At 36.9% G+C, this 20,104-nt stretch overlaps 2 protein-coding genes across 20 annotated transcripts in view; one reads left to right on the top strand and one right to left on the bottom strand.

Annotated features, from left to right (window-relative positions):
• ANGPTL1 (angiopoietin like 1) overlaps positions 1-6,587 on the top strand; it is a 30,148-nt gene extending 23,561 nt beyond the window's left edge. For both annotated transcript variants that reach the window (XM_007061161.4, XM_027823600.3), the window contains 3 exons: positions 2,752-2,945; positions 5,039-5,309; positions 6,354-6,587. In XM_007061161.4, the coding sequence (XP_007061223.1) occupies positions 2,752-2,945; positions 5,039-5,309; positions 6,354-6,541 (653 nt within the window). In that variant the 3' untranslated portion in view covers positions 6,542-6,587. The remainder of the gene's footprint in view (positions 1-2,751; positions 2,946-5,038; positions 5,310-6,353) is intronic.
• The window catches only part of RALGPS2 (Ral GEF with PH domain and SH3 binding motif 2), a 255,535-nt gene that overhangs the window by 100,089 nt on the left and 135,342 nt on the right, over positions 1-20,104 (bottom strand). For all 18 annotated transcript variants that reach the window (XR_005226552.2, XM_043552512.1, XM_043552516.1 and 15 more), the window contains one exon: positions 19,302-19,428. Coding sequence is in view for 17 of the 18 variants with exons in the window: in XM_043552512.1 (XP_043408447.1) it covers positions 19,302-19,428 (127 nt within the window). In the remaining variant the exon portion in view is untranslated. The remainder of the gene's footprint in view (positions 1-19,301; positions 19,429-20,104) is intronic.

Raw genomic sequence — 20,104 nt, 5'->3', positions numbered from 1 at the left:
GGTAGGGACAGCTTTGGATACGTTGGGAAGGAAGTAGCAATAATTTTGTTTCTATTACAGTTTCTGTTATTAACCCTATTTTTCACCCATCCAGCTTTCCAAAACTCATTTTTAAATTTCTCATGAGTAATAAAACTGGAAAGGGAGAATTTGAGGAAGTTTCAAGAAAATCCTAAACAAGCCATCTTTCAGATATTGGAATTAACACTTCTCTGATACGTAAGCACCATTTTTTGTTCAAAAACCAATCCAGTCTTTACACTTCAAAATCTAGTTTAGTTACCTAGGTCGCTGAGAATTCTGATAGACCCAGTTTTATAAACATGGGTTTTCAAATTTTAAAGTAAAAATTCCCTAACTTTAAAGTGTTATTAGTTAGCTAGACAGATTGTTGCCATGTGCCTTGCAAACTTTTTAATGTTGCCAGTACACTGGCAGTGTTTCTGACTAGTAAAAATACGGATTATCAGCAGCTAGAAGTGCTGCTGATATACCAATGGGGCTTTTTAATGGCACAAGTCCTTTACTGTGCCACGACCAGGTGACTATATGCACCACTAGCTTGGATAAAAGGTCTAGTCAGTTGCAAACATTGATAGTACACCAACACAATTTATAAAAATCATGAATCAATTCCCGCATCACTTCTTGTAGTTGTTAGTGCCATCAACATTTGCCGAAGGGCTCAGTCAGGATTGCCACCTATGTTCCAGTGGTGTTTCTAAGCACTCTGAGCTGTTACCAGGTTATTATTCTTTTCAACTCCTCTAAACCCTTAAGTCATGATTTAAGATAGTAACAAGTATAACTGGATAAGCTTTTAATAACCAGGACTCCTAAAATGCATGACTCTGGAGAATTACAGGCCCCAATGACTTGCTAATAAAGAATGAAATCTTTGAGAGACCTGTAATAAATAAGTCATGGTTCCATTTGCCCAGAACTTCAAACTGCATGGTGATTCAAGCTCGATATCAACTTTTAACAGCTATGGACTAGTTCTATAGATATCCTAGTTGATTACAGGTTTCCACAGCTAATATCAGACTACTACTCACAAGTCTTTAAAGAAACAGATAAAGAACCTCCATTAAGATGAAGTTAAGGGTGAAAATGGTTTTCACTAAGCAAGAACATTAAAGAGATACCACAACAAATTTCAGTGTGTTTCCTTCCAGACTGCCCCCACACATGGAATATTCGCCCTGAATTTAGCAGGTGGGTTACCAAAGGTCAGAAATTGCACATCCATCTTTTTGTTCCAAAATAGAGCAAAGATCAAATTAAAACTGTTGTACCTAGTCCATCATCTTAGTAATTGAAGAGAACTGGAAAAAAAAAATCCCACCTCTTAAAGTTTTTTTTTTAAAAGATAATCACTATATTACTATTTGCTTAAATTGTTAATTGGGCAGGTTAGGTTTATTGTTTCAAGTCAGTATCAGAATAGTAACCCAATAATGGTTACTCTAGATGTAGCATGAGCTTATATGGAGATAACCGATCAATTTTTTAATATGTTTATATTATACTATAAACACAACAAAATAGTAATCAAACACTTTAAACAGAATGTTAACTTTTATTTGGACTTATTAAGTATACTGATTTTTCAAATCAGTTGCATTTAAGGGATTCATCACGAGCTAGCCATTATCAGAACATATCCAGTTCTTCATTATGAAAAAAGCTGACTAAAAGATGGTCTAAAACCAGTCCAAAATCAATATAAATAGCGATGTAGTAACAGCCTTAATTTTTTTTTGTGGGGGAAGGGATTAGTGGAGGTAGAAATTATAGCTGGATTTCTAATCTTTTAAGAGGGACACACCAACATAGGAAGGCTCTCCAAAATGTAAGCTGACAGTGTTTCCTACTCAACGCTCATACATCTTCTTTCAGAAGTGGAGAGTATGTTTTGTAAATATAGTACTTAGAGCCTAAAAGAGAACTTTGAAGAGCTACAGTCAACAGCTGCATTTCTACGTAACTGTAGGTTTGAAACTCAACAAATGAACACTATTATCTGCTCAAAAATATCTGGTCCACTGCTTGCATGCTATCCTGGCTAACAGCCATGCACACATATTGTAACTGTCAAGAAATGGAAGTATAAAAATCATTAGATTTATAAAGGTTCCTGTCAGAGGGTTTGCAGAATTTGACAAAAGTTTTCTAATTAAATTCTAGTTCTGCTGCATTCTAGTTTACTTTTTACTTTATGACCACTTCAAATGTATACATTATAGGGAAGAAGTTAGCCAGCATCTGACGTTTGGTAAGGCTATACAAGCTAAAGGAGTTATGAAATGCAAGTTGCATTATTTGCTCATCTAATATCAGGGTGTAATTTGTGATACACAATAAAGAAAAAAGTTACCAAAATAACAGGTGTAGAGAGTCAAAAAATGCATTACCTGTTTAGCAAAATAGTTATCTATTTGTAAGGTTGGTGGGGGAAAATAGGCAAAATGTATAAAATTAACCAAATAAACTGGAAAGGATGTTTTGCAATGTTTACAATGGAAGTTTTAAATTTGCAGTTAAAATTAGAAAGTAAGTACCTTCTAGCAGGAAACAGCAAGAATAAAATGGGATCTCAGATATTTACCACCTCTAAGTTAAAGTCTTGCATTGCAATACAAAGTCTTCTTGTACATACACTATTAACTACATGTTATATGTAACTTGTGTCCCCCATGCACATTTTTAAAAAATAAGCTTAAGCTTAAGGCAGTTCTTTTCAAACAGGTCCTTTCAAAGACTGTCAACAAGCCAAAGAAGCTGGGCATTCCAACAGTGGGATTTATATGATCAAACCTGAAAACAGCAATGAACCAGTACAGTTATGGTGTGAGAACAGCCTGGACCCTGGAGGCTGGGCAGTTATTCAGAAAAGGACAGATGGATCTGTCAATTTCTTCAGGAATTGGGACAGTTATAAGGTAAGTTTTAGAATTCAGAAAAGTAACAGCTTCATTTTGGTGGGGACAGTAACCACTAGAATCTGCTATCAGTATTCACAAGATGGTATTTTTCAATGCATTTCTTCTCCACTGCAGTTAATTTTGCTACAAGATTAACACTTGAAAAAGAATCAGAAGTAAAATAGTTACCAAAGAACTAAGAATTAGCAAAAACTGAAGAGGCGAAAAAAACGAGAAAAGTAAAAGCTAAGAAGGAGCTAAGCCACAAAGACTAATGTACAGACTTGTCTGTGAACTGGCATTATCATATATGGCTGGTCATATGTTATACATTTTACCTTTTAAATGTGCAAAGGAAGTGAATTAAGGCTACTATGAGAAGTTTAACTTTTGAATTTCTTGGAATCTGACTGTTAAAGCTGTATCCTTGATGACAAAATAAAGTTTTTACTTGATCCCCTCTTTTATAAAAGGAAAAAGGAGATTAAAATAATAAAGCACAAAACCAGACTTTTTACACACAACCTGAATAAAATATTTACCTTCAATAGCCTCAAAGAGTGTAACTCTGAACATTTCAGTATCAAGTGAAAGTTTTGTACTGGGTGTACACAATTGGTTTTTTAATTGCTTAACTTTTTTGGGAAAACTGGCCCACAAATTAGCTCTCACTTAGAGTGTTTTATGGAGGAAAAGAATTTGTAATCCTACTAAACACCACATAATTAAAAGAAAACCAATGAGTATTTTATTTACAACTCCAAACACTTTAGACATTGATAGTAAAATGGATATTTTCTTAGGGAAAGGAAACAATGCCTTGCAAATATTAGCAAAAAGGTATCATACCAGCAGTCTGTGATTCAAGACCAATAGTCTTTACTGAATTTACTAGAACTGAAATCTAGAGTACACAGATGGCTTGGTATTTCATTATATATGTAATCAGACAGTCTACCTTGTAAAAAGTTATGCATCTTGAGAATTGGCTTACTCATCTAGGACCTAGGGGTGACAGTGGACGAGAAGCTGGATATGAGTCAGCAGTGTGCCCTTGTTGCCAAGAAGGCCAATGGCATTTTGGGATGTATAAGTAGGGGCATAGCGAGCAGATCGAGGGACGTGATCGTTCCCCTCTATTCGACACTGGTGAGGCCTCATCTGGAGTACTGTGTCCAGTTTTGGGCCCCACACTACAAGAAGGATGTGGATAAACTGGAGAGAGTCCAGCAAAGGACAACAAAAATGATTAGGGGTCTAGAGCACATGACTTATGAGGAGAGGCTGAGGGAGCTGGGATTGTTTAGTCTGCAGAAGAGAAGAATGAGGGGGGATTTGATAGCTGCTTTCAACTACCTGAAAGGGGGTTCCAAAGAGGATGGCTCTAGACTGTTCTCAATGGTAGCAGATGACAGAACGAGGAGTAATGGTCTCAAGTTGCAATGGGGGAGGTTTAGATTGGATATTAGGAAAAACTTTTTCACTAAGAGGGTGGTGAAACACTGGAATGCGTTACCTAGGGAGGTGGTAGAATCTCCTTCCTTAGAGGTTTTTAAGGTCAGGCTTGACAAAGCCCTGGCTGGGATGATTTAACTGGGACTTGGTCCTGCTTTGAGCAGGGGGTTGGACTAGATGACCTTCTGGGGTCCCTTCCAACCCTGATATTCTATGATTCATCTATAATTATCTTTTGTGCCTCAAAGTACTTCATGCAATGGGTTAGTCATATGGTCTTAATGGACAAAATTTGTTGTGCCACAGAAAATATTGTTCCAGTATTCAAAAAGCACATTGTGGGAATCAAAGGTGCAAAGGATCAGATTCTGACATCTTCACTCATGCTGAGTAATACATTACACCGCCAGTAGTCCCACTGATATCAGTGAGACAACTCATGGAGTGTAGCACTACTTAGACTGAATAAAGGTGACAGAAACTGGCCCAAAGGAACCAATTGAAAGGGTGGTGCAGAAGTTTAAAAGCTTAACAGTTTTTAGTTTAGATACACATTCTACTGGGATATACTACTACTACTACTGATAAATGTCTTCATTCAATAGATTCAGAAAAACTAATAGATTTAACCTCATATTCTGGTTTTCTTTGTACAGAAAGGATTTGGAAATGTTGATGGAGAGTACTGGCTGGGACTAGAAAACATTTACATGCTTACCAATCAGGACAATTATAGGCTATTGATTGAACTAGAAGACTGGAGTAATAAGAAAGTCTATGCAGAATACAGCAGTTTTCGCCTGGAGCCTGAAAGTGAATTCTATAGGCTGCGTCTGGGAACTTACCAGGGAAATGCAGGGGATTCCATGATATGGCACAATGGAAAACAATTTACAACACTGGACAGAGATAGAGATACATACACAGGTAAGGGAATTTTAATGATGTTATACATATGAAAAAGCTGTTCAATGCAACAGATTCCATTGGTAGTGCCACCTTTTGCATATATAACTGTTTCAAGAAATAATACAGAAGACAGAAACTCAGATCAAATACTTCATGCTCCAGAATAATTTAAAGATTCTTATCAAGATGGATTAACTGAGTCATTGTCTATAAGAAAAATTCATCTGCAGAGATTTGTACATGTGCTTAGCTTGAATTACTTAGTAGTCCCATTGATGGGACTATATACAGCTGAATAAAATTAAGTAGATGAATAAGTCTTTGTAGGATCAGGGCCTTGCATGTTACTTGTATCTATAATAAGTACAACATTTTCTGACAAAATATTATTCTTTTTGATGATGCCCCTTTAATGATAAAAAGCTCTAATATAAAATTGTTGGTTGATTAAAAACTGAAAATGACCCACAGAAAAACATGGCACCAATGGCACCAATCATTGTCCAGTTTTGGCCCTCATCGTAGGTAGGATCTTAAAAATAATGATAACTTAAAACAATTGCTGTTATCATAGTTACTTTTAAAACTTCGGAGAAGACTGACCACCATCTCCCTTCATAAGGTAAACTTCACCACAAATCACTGAAATTGAAACTTACGTCATGTTGCTCCCGCAAAAGTACTTCAGAACAGTTTACAGCAGATATTCTTAACGACTGCTTACATAGGAAAGTAATAAAGTATTTAATATGTTTTTTAGTTTCTTTCATTATAATTAAGCAGCTGAAATCAAAGAGCAGAGCCAGTACCATGTGACCAGCCAGCTCTCCTCAGATTACCAGCAATCTTCTGTGAACTGCAGTTTGTAGTTGCAACGGAGTTTAGAGAACTGTAAGTGGAAGGAGAAGTGATTCATCTCATCACAAATGGGAGGCAAAGTGGCTTGCAAGACAAGCACTCTGTTAATATGTAGGACATAGATTAAAAAAGTTTGAGAACCCATGGTCTATTATTTCCCATCTGAAGTGCTGAGGTTTCACTTATTTTATTCTCTCCCAACAGGAAATTGTGCCCATTTTCACAAAGGAGGCTGGTGGTACAATGCTTGCGCACATTCTAACCTTAATGGAGTGTGGTACAGAGGAGGCCATTACAGAAGCAAATATCAGGATGGGATTTTTTGGGCTGAGTACAGAGGAGGTTCATATTCCCTGAAAGCAGTTCAGATGATGATCAGACCCATTGACTGAAAAAAAAAACCAAAAAAAAAAAAAAAAAAAAAAACCCATACCCCACCATCTCAAGTGATCAAATATAAAACTTTTCAGTGCTTGAGCTCCAGGAAAAAAAAAAAGTTACATTTAAACTCTTATTTTGCACAATTTAGCTCTCCAAAGTGCTACAAGTGTTTTGGGTTTGTTTGTTTCTTTAAACTTTCTCACTGTGATACAATATGTGTTAAATATACAGCTTCTAATAATTCACAAAACACACAAGATGGTTAAACATTTGCAATAAATATTTATCTTCATTAAAGCCCTATACATTTTACATTAATTGCAGCCTTAAAATGATTAAAATAGTTCTTAGATTACAGTACAAGTTTCTCCAGATCAGTTCAACCTTTAAATGTAAAAATGTGAAACTATTTGTCTTATTTTAATATGAAAATGAATTCATTTTCAGTTATTTAATAGTTTTTTAAAAACTGATTATAAGATTACTTTCAATGTATATCTGATCTTACATTGTTTTAACATTTACATACACAATGAGTTTGCACCCTAAAATAGTAGACAGAAAATTGGAGAGAAACTCTAGTTTTGCCAGCAGAAATATATTTTGTTGCAAATAAACGATAAAGTTATTTCCACGTGAAGTTGTGAATCAACATAAAATAGTTGCTAATAATGTAGCCTGTTTCTTACAGGACATGTGTATCCTGCTTCCATCAAAGCGTTTAGGAGAAATGTTTTCTTAGCACAATAAAAACAAAATACAATTCTTATAACACAAACACTCTTATAAATGCATGAGTAAATTCCACAGTGCTCATGTCTTTTCTATTTGTCTTTGTATTCAACACATGTGGCAGGCAGGCCGTGCTATCTATGGTATGCATGTTACTGAATAGGAAAATCATTCTTGATCACTTGAAAACTCAAACATAATAAGCAAAATAGGTAAAAACTTTAAAAAATGTTTTACTAGAATATATGAAATACACATTTTCTCAACCTTTTGCAAATTGTGACCCAACTGGCATTTTGAAATAATTGCAATCTAATCTCAGCTTCCAAGAAGGCATTAAAATTCAATTTTTTTTTTCATTTTTATAAGTTCATGACTTGAACAGACTTCAGCATGTTATAACATGATGACACTACATATTAAATTCAGAAAATATGATGCAGTTAAAGAAATTAATGTTAATTACTATATTAATTTATTTCTAAACTTCGTATAAATGCAGCCTGGGGACATTTGTGCTTGCCTAGATGAGGAAAGATGTAGATCAACTTCAAAAGCAAGAAAAGAGTGGTATTTCTAAGGCAAATTTGGGTTGACACTCTTGTGGCCCAGATATAAATGGATGGAAGGGACTTTTACTACTTCACTCATACTTTCCAGGTACTGATTAGGTACACAAGAAAGCCAGCATAGAGTAATGAGTTTCTTGGTTTCATAGACTCAAGTTGACTTTGCCAAGTATTAACAAAGAACAGTCCCACGCATAGCACTATTTACTAGTTTGCTCAACAAAATGATTCAAAATCCAATTCTTAAGTTAATCAGTCTCAAATGTTAATAGTCACAAAACTGCAAGGACCTGAAGTTGTGAGCTGATGACTTTTTAAAATTGTAACATTTTACAATATAAAATATGCAGAATCATGTGAATATCTCAAATCTGTCATTTTGAACACTATAAGAACAGAGTTTGTTTAGTTGGAGAAATACCATTTAAAGATCAGAAAGCGTTTTCAGAGTAAACAAGCCTACACCACAACTTAGTAAGAGATCTGTGAAAATCCCATCTCCAAACCTATAAAAGATTATACTAGAGAGAAGTTCTGCCTCAGTACAGGCAGAGCAGCTTACTCTGTAATACCTAGTAAGGATGAGAGTTGTAAACTAAATTGCATCCTTGCATATCTGCTGTAAAGACACATTGTACCTCCACCTAACTGTCTAGCTGAATGTCCTAAGGGACAAAGTATATCCTGGGGCATTAAAAGGAACAGAAGTTCACATTCTCAACCACTTAGACAAAATCATTCTAGGATATTTGCTATGTATAACACTATTGTGGCTGGCACGCCAGTAGCTGGTTCTTTCAATTAAAGCTATATTCGGACTCAATCAATCAATACACTACAGGTCTGAAACACAATCTTTGTAGATCAGGGGTCAGCAACTTTTCAGAAGTGGTGTGCCGAGTCTTCATTTATTCACTTTAATTTAAGGTTTTGCCTGCCAGTAATACATTTTAACGTTTTTTAGAAGGTCTCTCTCTATAAGTCTATATATTATATAACTAAACTATTGTCGTATGTAAACAAGGTTTTCAAAAGGTTTAAGAAGCTTCATTTAACATTAAATTAAAATGCTGATTGTATGCTGCCGGCCTGCTCAGCCCGCTGCCAGCCTGGAGTTCCGTTCACCTAGGCTGGCAGCAAGCTGAGTGGGGCCTGCGGCCGGGACCCAGCAGGCAGCAACGTGCCATTAAAAATCGGCATGTGTGCCATAGGTTGCCGACCCCTGTTGTAGATTAATGTATGATTAGCCAGTGGTGGCTTTTGTAAATATTTTATTTTTATTCATTTCATGTTTAGTATCGATGCATAGGTAAATTGAAAAGTTACTGTCTATAATATAACCAATTGCTTAACTACATTTGTCGTTTGATATTAAAAATGTTTGAGAGACCAAACAGTGAAGCCTAGCCAAGTTTATCAACTAAAGACAATGCAGTTCAACGCAGAAAGAAAAGAATTATTACGCAGAAAGAAAAGAATTATTACTTCACAGAATCCTTCAGGGAAGCTTGTTTCTCACAGCATGAAATTCACCTTACACAGAAGAGGTGCTCACAATATACTCCCCCCTTCCAACCCTACCCAATATTTATATCATGGTTATTTACTAAGTAAAAGCACTCTGTACATCACCTTAGACTAAGCACCAACTAGTTTTTTATCTTGTATTTCCTGGCACCATGACTTCTTTCTCAGTTTTGGATACTTCATTTCAAACCAGGTTCCTGCGAAAGTACCTTGCAACTTGTACTAGGACAGAGAACAAATATATCTTATCTTTGACATGTTTCATATTTTCCAGTGCCAAAGCTGACTTCAGCTTTGCAGGTATTTTGGCTATATATCTTGACATTAGTGAATGGATGGCGACAGGATTGTGGGAAAGACATAATTCAGTTAATATAACTGCCCACGTGTTGGAAAAAACACAATATTAAGGCGGTGTGCACTATGCCTAACATATATCTATTGACTAACAAAGTGCATGTAAACCAAACCCAACTTGTTTAATGAAGTGCTTTAGACATCTTCGGTTCATGAGAATAAACCGAAAGGAAAAACAAAATATATGGCTACAAATATTGCAGGCTGGCATATCATTTGCTTGAAAAATACAAAGTAACATCAGCTAACACATTTATGTAACATTTATTCAGTCGGAAACAATGGGATTTAATGACCATTCCTCTTTGAACAAACAGCATTCCCCTGAAACAAATGTTTCCTTTTAAAAAAACCAACCTGTGTTAATAAAAGAGAGAGTGCGCCATGGTAATCACAAAATGAAGTTTTTCTCCATCTGTTACTAACTGCAATTTCATGGGAAATATCAGTAAGTCCAAACAAGAACTCAAAATTCTGCTCTCAGAAATAAGAGATTTTTTTTTTCAAACTGTGGCTGCTGTCACAGTACTTTTGGAATGTGCATTCCCCCACGCCCTGTATCAAAATATTTCCTGTGAAATGACCACTTCACCCTGAATGGTCCCTTAGAATATGTGCTAACTACTTATGCAAAACCATCTGTTTGAGCTTTTATATAGCTGTGACACTCTTAGTACCTTTCCCAGACCTGAAGTGCTCTGCATAGCTCCAAAGTTTGCCTCTCCCACCATCAGAAGTTGGTCCAATAAAAGATATTACCTCATCCACCTCATCTCTCCATTTCCCTTTTGTCATTCAAAACTAGATTCAGTATGTCACTTTCTCTGTCAGGCTTTTACTGTCGGATTCCATTGGACTTTAAGCAGTCTTCAGCTTTCCTTTTTTACCACTACCCCACTGTCACCTCAGAGTTCATTTAAATACTTCATTAGGAAAACTTAGAGAATCTGCATTATCTAAATTACAGTTACATTTCTAATTAAGGCAGTTATTTTACAGCTGTACTAATCTAGACTTCATTCAATATAATCTGATTTTCTAAGAAAATTAAGTAAATTTTATTGTAATTGCCAAAAACAATGCAGCAGTTTCTGAGAAAAGAGGTGAGTGAAAATTACGCTTTGCCCATCTTTAAAGCTTCTAGTGACCTTTTCTTTGAGACTCTGGGGTGTCGCCATGCTTTGGAGCAGGGACTGCTTCCTTGAAAGCTGAATGGAGAGTCGACTTTTTGACATTCAAAAGTAGCCCCATGTCTGAAAAAAGGTGGTTGTATAGGCAATGTGGTTTAACAGATTATCATGAACAGCACCTTTCAACAGCCAATCGTCCAAATATGGATAAACAAAAATGCTCTGCTTTCTCAAATGAGCTGCTACCACAAAGAGGCACTTTGAAAATACTCTTGATGCCATGGACAAGCCAAATGGCGACATCTTGTATTGGAAATGGCATCCCGACACCACAAAACAAAAGGTACTTCTGATGACTGCATCTGATGAAAACATGAAAATATGTGTCCTTTTAAATCAAGTGTCACAAACCAACCCATAGTTGAAAATGAAGGGTTTATGGAGGCCAGAATCAATATAAAGAACTGAAACGTTCAAATGTATTAAATCTAAAATCAGATGATGAACCCATCCACCCCCAGTATCTCGAATAAAAAGCCTAACCCCTCAGATGTTGATGTGATAGCTCCTTGACAGCCCCTATCAGAAGCACTTCTCAAAGTAGAATAGTCTAATGAGAAGGTTTCCTGAAAACAGACGGGTAGGAGGAATTGAAAGGGGCAGTTTCTCAAATTGAATGGCATAGCTCTTGTCTATATATTTCTAGGATCCATTTGACCAATGTAATAATCCTCCATTTGTGGATACCATGGACTAGTCTGTCTCCAAACAAAGGAAGGGAAGGGTCCTTGCTGACTAGTTCTTCACTCTCAATCCTCACATCAAATCCGATACCTAGTGTTCAATGAAAAAGAGAGGGAGGAAGCAGTTGGTTTAGATTTAGGCCTCGATTTAAAAAGACTTCTTCTTGTATTCGCTCTACAAATACCTACCTTGCTGGTGTTGTTGCTAACGTCTTTGATTTAATGAGAAGTAAGTTGAGGAAGATTGTGGCTAATATTGTTTCTGATAACGAAAACGAGGAGATGTCCTCCTAGTAGAAGAAATCAAGCCCAAAGAGTGAGCTGTTGATCTTGTCTCCTTCAGGTTTTCTAGCAACTCATCCATCTTTTCACTAAAAAGACCTCCCATTCAAAAGGGAGATCTTCAACCTTAATTCTAGTATCCAGAGCCAGAGAAGAGGAGTGCAGCCAAGCATGTGTCTCCTCAGAGTAACTAAAGAAGCAAATCCTCTGGTGGAAGAGTCCAAGGCAAAACAAAGCTCTGAGGGCATCCTTTGCCACATTTTAACCCTCCATTAGCAAAGCATTTCACAATCTCCTTTTGTCATGTGTTAAATCCTGCACAAACAATGCCATCTTTTCCTACAAGTGGAATTGATAGCAGGCCATAACTGCCTGATAATTTGCTACCCTAATAACAAGAGAGGAAGAGGAAAACACCTCTCTCTTTCCTTTCTCTATCAGCAGAAGTGGAACCATATCTCAACCTGTGACTGGCAGCAAGCACCACGAGCAAAATATGAACAAGGTGTATGTTAAAATATAAAAACCCTTCCAAAGGTATCTGATATTTATCAGCCTCATTGAAAATAGGCTGGCAAGAAGCAGGAGTGGACCAAACAGTCTTAGCAGAGTACAGCAGACCATCGAGAATCGGTAATGACCTCCTACTCTTGGAGGTAGCCCCAAGAATGTCAAACACTGGATGGGTTTCCTCCAGTTACTGAAGGTATGTTCAACATGGATGCCATGCAATCCATCAGGTCATGGAATTGCAGAGCATCCCCAGAGAGGAAGAGGCAGAAGCCACTCTCACATGCTATCTGATGACAAATCAAGATCATAATCTGTGTCAGTATACTCTTGTTCAAAAAGAGGAGCCATTGCCTCATCTTCTTCATCACTGTCTGGGATGCAAATGGCACCAGTGGAACCAATACGAGGATTTCTCCACTGCTGAATCCTTTAAAGATGAAACATCACCTTTCCAGTTCATAAGGAGGACAACTGAAAAATTCCTGTGGTGGCACCCAATAAGGTCATGGAGCCCAGGACTACTAGTCACCCCAAAAACTGGGAATTGGGAACATACCATAGGAGAAAGAGCAAAGGAAGCATGAACCAGGAGGAAACAAGTCTCTCTATTCTATCCTCCTCTAAACACAGATCCGGCCTCAGATCCATGACAGAGCACACTGGAGAAGGAACAGACCCCAGATGTGGAGAGAAATGAACAAGAGAAAAAATTATTTCTGGAGACCTTGTAGGTGTCTTAAGAGGAGGAGGTGGTAAAAAAGAATCAAAGGAAAGACTCATAATCCCCTGTTTTCCTCTTAGGTGAAGATGCTGTCAACCTCTGAACAGAAGAAGCCCTGTCTCTTCCTCAAGACCTTCTAACTTTCAATTCAAGGAATGCTTGGAAGCCAGTAAAAATCTTTTGTGGATCTGAAGATGGACCCGGGACCTGAGGTTGAAGCCACAGATCTTGATAGTGCATGATGATCTAATGAAATATTCAAATTTAGTCTTTAGTCCTCAAATCAGAACCTGGAAAAGTAGAGACCCTATCAGAACTGGACAGATCCAATAAATCTCACTTGCGGGATCTGGCACTGCTAACAACGTCCAATTCCTCCCTTGCTGCTTCTCTGAAATTGACACAGCCGGAGTTGACAATACGGCTCTTGGTTCTGCAGCAGGCAGCCTGACTTTCCCCATCATTTGTGCCTTCAAAGTCCTGACCACTCGAGCAACAGGATCCCAAGCCAGACCCACTGAACGTTCCAATTTCCTGGAATCTTTAAGCTGCTTTGACTTGCTGGAGAAAGTCACAGGAGCAGAGAGACTGGCCTCCTTAGATCTTGGATCCAACAAATGCCAAAAACTAGAAGGTTTAGCTTCAAGAGCCTTCTTAAGGTTAAGCACCTGCAATCTTTGCCTCTCCTTGTGAACTCTGGGCATGAAAGTCCACCAGATGGAACACCGAGAAGGAGAGTGGCTCTCTGCCAAGTACTTCAGGCATCTAAGACATTTATCCAACACCAGGAAAACAACGGGACACGAAGCACATCAGTTGAATACCGGCTTCTTCTTTTTCTTCAGTTCCACCATAACCCAGAACTGACTACTAACTTAACTAAGTATACTTATCACTGAACTATAACTATACTAAACAATTACAAAGACACCAAGAAAGGGAGAAAACCCCCAGACTGAGAGGATCAGAGCAGTTCACTTCCACCTGGCACAACAGTTGGAAGGAACTGAGTTAGTAGAAGGCGCTGTACATTCTTTCCCTCAGCATATTCAGAGATGCTGAGGGTAGAAACACGAGGGGCATGCAAGCACAGACACTGCTTAGAGAGGATTCTACCATTAGGGACCAAAAGGCGGTGCAGTATCCATAAAAGGGACTATGCAGAGCCACTCAAAGAACTGTGCTTTAAATATATTAGTTGGGTTCTTTGCATATTAACCTGATTCTGAATAAGTAATGTACAATATAGTATGTTAATGTTTTATTGCAACTTTGCCTTAATAAAAAGTTTCAAAAATCCCCCCAAAACAGTAACTGCTATATAATGTTATACACACTAAAACCCCCCCATCTCCTAGGTGTTTCAAATTGTGCATTCAAAATTAGTGGATACTTTTGACCTTAATCTCTATCCCTCCATTCCCCATCTATATAATGGGGATAATATCAACTCATCTTATAGGGGTGTTATGAAAATACAATTCACTGTTTGTGACGCATTCAGATACTATAGTGATGAGCGCCATAGGAAAACCCAGGAGGAAATTAACAATTCTGTTTCCAGAGTAGAGTTTGAATAGCATGCAGTAAATAAAGCATAGGGCCACAGAATGTACAAGGAGAAACATTATTAAACAGTAGCTCATTAAGTGAGCATCGTTCATCCAGTGCACTGAATGAAGCAGTATCCTTTAGAAAAAAAACCCGATCATGTAATTAAAGACTGCCATGCATACACACAAGGGAACCAGTTAAGGTTGCATAGGCAACCTTCATTCTGACATTTCTTAACTTCTGAGTGCTTGACATTGCAACCTTAATACTGTTCTTTTAATGTACGTTTTTTGTATGCAATACATACACCCACACACACATTAAATACACATATATACACATACACAAATTATTTCCCCAAGGGAAGACTTACAAGACTGCAAAAATCACATCTCAAGGGAAACCATAAGCAGTGCACTTGGAAGATTTGCTCAATTTACTGACTTCAATTTTTGCCTGACTAAAGGTATTTTTCTGCATAATTTTCTTTCCCAGAGTAACATCCTCAGTAGTATAAATTGTATTGCCTCCCCATTAGGCAAATGAAATAGGCATGCCTACAAGAATTATACATGGAGAATATTTATCATGTTCCATACCCCTATGCAGCACACTATTCTATTTTTCTCTCTTTCCTACAGAATGAGTGTTGTCAAAGTGCCAAATCCCCAACACAACATTTAAGATTGTTCTTAATTTATGACAAGAACAAATAAAATTTTTAATGATTTTCAGATTTAGAGCAGTAATTCACAATTTTTTCCTTATGATTTGCCAGACTAGTACTCGCCAGACAAATGTTTACACCTTTACTCTGAAAACCTCTTCTTCCCCGCTCCCCCAGCTCCAACAGCTTAGCACAACTAATCTCACCTTCAGTGAAACACAAATATAAAAGACTATTTCAAGGAGTAGTAAATTTTAGGTCAAGAAAACATCTTTTATTTCTAGCAGTATGACCCACTTGTTTTACTGTGAAGTTGGCAGCACAACTATAACAAGGGCTTTGTCAGAATTTCCATTATAAACCTTTTTCAGAAAGGTTATATTTTGCTTAGAATAAAACACACATGACTTATCCATTCTCAGTTTGCGTTGACAATTTAAATTGGCCATATAAGATATGTCTTCACTACAGAATTAACTTGGGTGATTGGCATCTAGGTTTGAGCACCCAGGTTAGCCTAGCCTGGGTATGAATGGCCACACTGAAAAGCCACATTTGAGTTACTGAGTGCACATTGGTGCTCCACTCACCTGTATGTCACTAGGAATTCTGGGGGCAAATCTGATGGTTCTTAGTACCTCACTAAGTGGAGATGCTCGGATTCCTTCCCAGTGAACTGTGGAAGAATGTGCCTGACCTTCTTGGCTCAGGGGGAATTATGAGAAGGAACTGGAGGACTATCATCACATGCGATTTAGCCTTCATGCTCACTTGTGCTTTAGCCTATAACCACAGATGTACCAGCAAGCCCCAAGAGAAAGCAACAAATTCAGGACAGAGGTTTGTGTGTCTGTAAGAGACAGTTTAGGGACAACATGCAAATAAGAGCCCAAGTTAACTCTGCAGTGAAGATACACCCATATTAATTTTGGAGACAAAACTGAACTCCTTTTAAACTTCTGAGACAACACCACAGTCCTCCTCTTTTTGTGTCCTTACCAATCCCACTATCAGCAGGGTCCTTCATGACCAGTGCCAATGCAACTCTGTGTCTGTTAGCAGCAGGGATCTCAGACAGCATGTGGCAATCAACCTGCCTTATAAGTCCAGAAAAGTTACCTTTATAAAGCAATGCCATTCTCCCAGTTCCTGGAGTGTGATATCCAAAGTTGCTTTCCAAACTAAGATTGTCATGCCATGGCAGAGCCATTAAACCAGTTAATCTTTTCACAGCATTTTATATGTAATTTAACACAGAAGCAATATTTCTTTCTGTATACGTTTTACATACCAAACAGAAAACAAACAAAAAACCTTTAATAGATTATAGCCAACAAGTGGAAAATCAGAAACATTAGCAAATTGCTCTTGTATTGAATATTCTTCTACTCATTTCAGTAAAAATCCCTAGTTAACAAACTTTAGAGAGAATATTCTTATAAATTCTGAACAGGTCTTACTACAAGTTACATTTTTCATTGCAGGAAGAGATTAACTGAATTGAACAGTTAAGCTTCCAAGTCAGTTCCAGATTTACTAAGATTACTGTTCCAAACCATTTTCATTTGCTTTTCCAGCCATTTATCCGTAAGAAGTTAAGAGAAAGCACCCCAGAAAAGTATATTTAATTCACTATTCCTCTGGAGAATTAAAATGGAAGCATACGACATTCTTGTCACTAATAACAACTAGTACTGTATAAAGCCAGATGATAGACTAGTTTTTAAACTACACCTGGTCCCCGCAAGAAGCATTACAGACATCAACTAAACCCATTTTTAATTTCTACAAAGAAAATACACATTAGACTTTAATAAATTGACGTGTTATGTCCAAAGACTTACTCTACAGCAGAATTTGGGCAAAATGTTGTTCATGTGTCTAAAGGGAGATGTTTGCACTGGCACAAACTTGAAATAAAAGGAAGAACAATCATACAGTTTTCCAGTATTTTTCTGTTTTCCCTTGCCAATTTTGCATATATTTGTATTTTGTACACTTAAGGAAGCAATAGAAAAAATCCAAATCAGCTAGATAGAGAAAAATAGATATTTTACTTCTAAAACATTAGCTAACAAAAAGACTGTTTAAGCAAGAAGCAGAGAAGCCCAGGATACCTGGGATGCTGAAAGCAGCCTGGCCTATCTTGTAAATTGTTTTTGCTTGGTCTGACATCATCTCATAAACCCATAACAGATAAAAGCTAATGCTAAAAAACCTTTGAATAGCTGGAAGTTGGAGCTTTCCAATACTCTAGGGAAAACATTTTCTCATCTTGGAGGTTTGGAAGAAGTCAAATCTTAAAATTCCATTCTAATTATGTTTTATGCCCCCCCACCCAGGTTCAGTTCTGATCTGATTGCAAGGATTACAGATCTAATTATTCAATCTCCTATGCCATATATCTGAATACCTGAAAATCTGTTTTTAAAGTACATGAAACATTAATCTCTCTATACAGGAGTTCATGAGCAGAGTCACTGCTAAACTCAAGCTGGAATTGCCAAAGAGGTAGAAAGTAGGTTCAATAAACTGATTCTAAAGAGTGGGTATCATTGAACAAAGTATTTCCCCTTCCCCGCTGTTCTTTTTGATTGAGTGAAAGTCATATGAAAGGGACATCAGCTGCTTCAGTATTTCACAAGAGTAAGCAGAGCTGAGGGGGACAACTTATAAGGCCAACAAACCTGAGACACAGCTGACATTTAGAAGATTAAATTATAGAACCAAATTGCTAATTCAGAATCACAGTTAAAAAAAAATTCCTCAGAAAACCTCTTCAGTGCAAAGGTCTGGTTAACTCTGCCTGCTGCTGTTGAAGCAGAACAAAACTAGTGGGAGCTGCAGGGGGCTGAACATTCCCTTGTTACCTGTCTGACAGAACTAATTTTTTACCCCCCATAAAATACAGAGGCAGAAGTATCTATCATGACAGAAATGTGGATGTTAGCACAATAAAGGATTTCTAATCCCCACGTCCAAGAGGACTTAAAATAGCCCAAATAAGTGAGGAAGAGAAAACAGCATATTTAGGGTTGGGGTGGGGGAGATCACCAAGTCTAGTCAACTGTAATGGGCCCCTGGAGCTCATCTTGATGTAGATAAAGGAATAACTGATGTCTTCCACACAATGCATATTACGTGGGATGGACTAATGTGATCTGCCTGATGTTTCTGGGAGAGGGAAACAGTCAGACAAGCATTTCTTTAACATTTGTATAATTACTGAAGTTTTATATAATTAACATTCAACAACAAAAATATCAAAAATACACGGGTAGGCACTAATCCTGATTAAAGCTGCTCTTTAGAATCAAGTAATTCCAAAAAGCTGGTGAAAATATTTGATCATCATAGCAATAAAAACTATATACAGTAAGCAAATATATAAATAAATCAGTAAAGATTTCTTGGAAACATAGGAAGGCAAACTATTCATGATAAATCTCTATAAATCACCCATTTTATTTTTTTTTATATTTTGTAGCACCAATTTAATATCCTAGTCACTTCAGTGTAATCAAAGTGACAATATATGCAATAGAAATCAGGTTCCACAACATTTAAAACAGATTCCAGAAGTTATGCTGACTCTGAAGTTAGTGACTGATATCTTTTCATTATTAAATCTATAGTCAAATGTTTAGTTCTTGGAAAGAACTGCCAGGCGTAACAGTCTCAAACTGCTTCTTCATGAGTCAACCATTAAATCTACACATCTCCAAGAAAACTGATACTCTATGCAAAATCTTAGGAGCACTTGAAAGGTTTAATGGGAATTTTTCTTCTTAAGTAGAAAAGTTATTTCTTGCTATATACAAAACATTTACAGCCAACCAAGTGGTTCTACATTCTTTGTAAAAGCACTAAAAGACTCTCAAATACAGCTTAAAAGATGGCTTTTAGTTTTTCTGCAAGTCACTGTGCAAGTACTATTGCCTTAATACTGCACACCAAAGTTATTAAGCTTACCTACCTAAATAAGGAATACAAGGAGTCATCTTCAAGCTGTTAATATAGTCTCTAAGTCGTTTGTAATTATCTTCTTTACTCATAACATACTCCAATTTTTCAAAGGTAGTTTTGTCTTTTCGGCTCAATAACTAGAAAAGAAAGACAAAGATAGAACGGTTGCAGTTCATTTAGGGTTGAGATGAATTTTGCACTTAAAGCAGGATTCAGCCAGTTTGTTATATATGAAGAATACTGAGTATCATCCCAAAAATTACAGCTCTTACTCTTCAAGTATAGAATATATTTTCTGAGAATTTACAAGAAAATGGGTTAATTTATGAGTTAAAATTAATTTTTAAATGGATTCTTTAAGAAATTTAGCACCTATCAAACCATTTTTTTTTGGTCTTGAATTACCTTAATAATGAAATAATACAGACTATTAAAACTTCTGTATCAGTTAAAATTCAATGAAATCTCATGCACTAGTTACATTTTTTTAAAGGATTAATTTTTTTTTTTTACTGTTATTCTCCATTATTGAAAGTTTCTTCTTCAGCAGGTATGCACCAATAATGTTCTAATACAAAGAATTCCATGAAGATCTACCCTCTTTCAAACGGTCACTATCTTCCATTGCTCTCAATAGGAGTGAAGCTAAAAGTCTCATTAGCATAAAATGTCCATTGCTCCCAATGGGAGTGAAGCCAAGTTGATTGCAGGAAATATGGTTGCCCTAACACCATAGGTCCGTAACAAAGCCCTATTTCACAACCATGCCGTTTTGGTTGAGCTATTGATATTCTTATGGTTTCTTTATCTTGA

The sequence above is a fragment of the Chelonia mydas genome, chromosome 8 (assembly GCF_015237465.2).
Source record: "Chelonia mydas isolate rCheMyd1 chromosome 8, rCheMyd1.pri.v2, whole genome shotgun sequence".
Lineage (NCBI taxonomy): Eukaryota > Metazoa > Chordata > Testudines > Cheloniidae > Chelonia > Chelonia mydas.
Note: the sequence above shows the minus strand (reverse complement) of the source record. Positions and strands in the feature narration are given on the sequence as shown.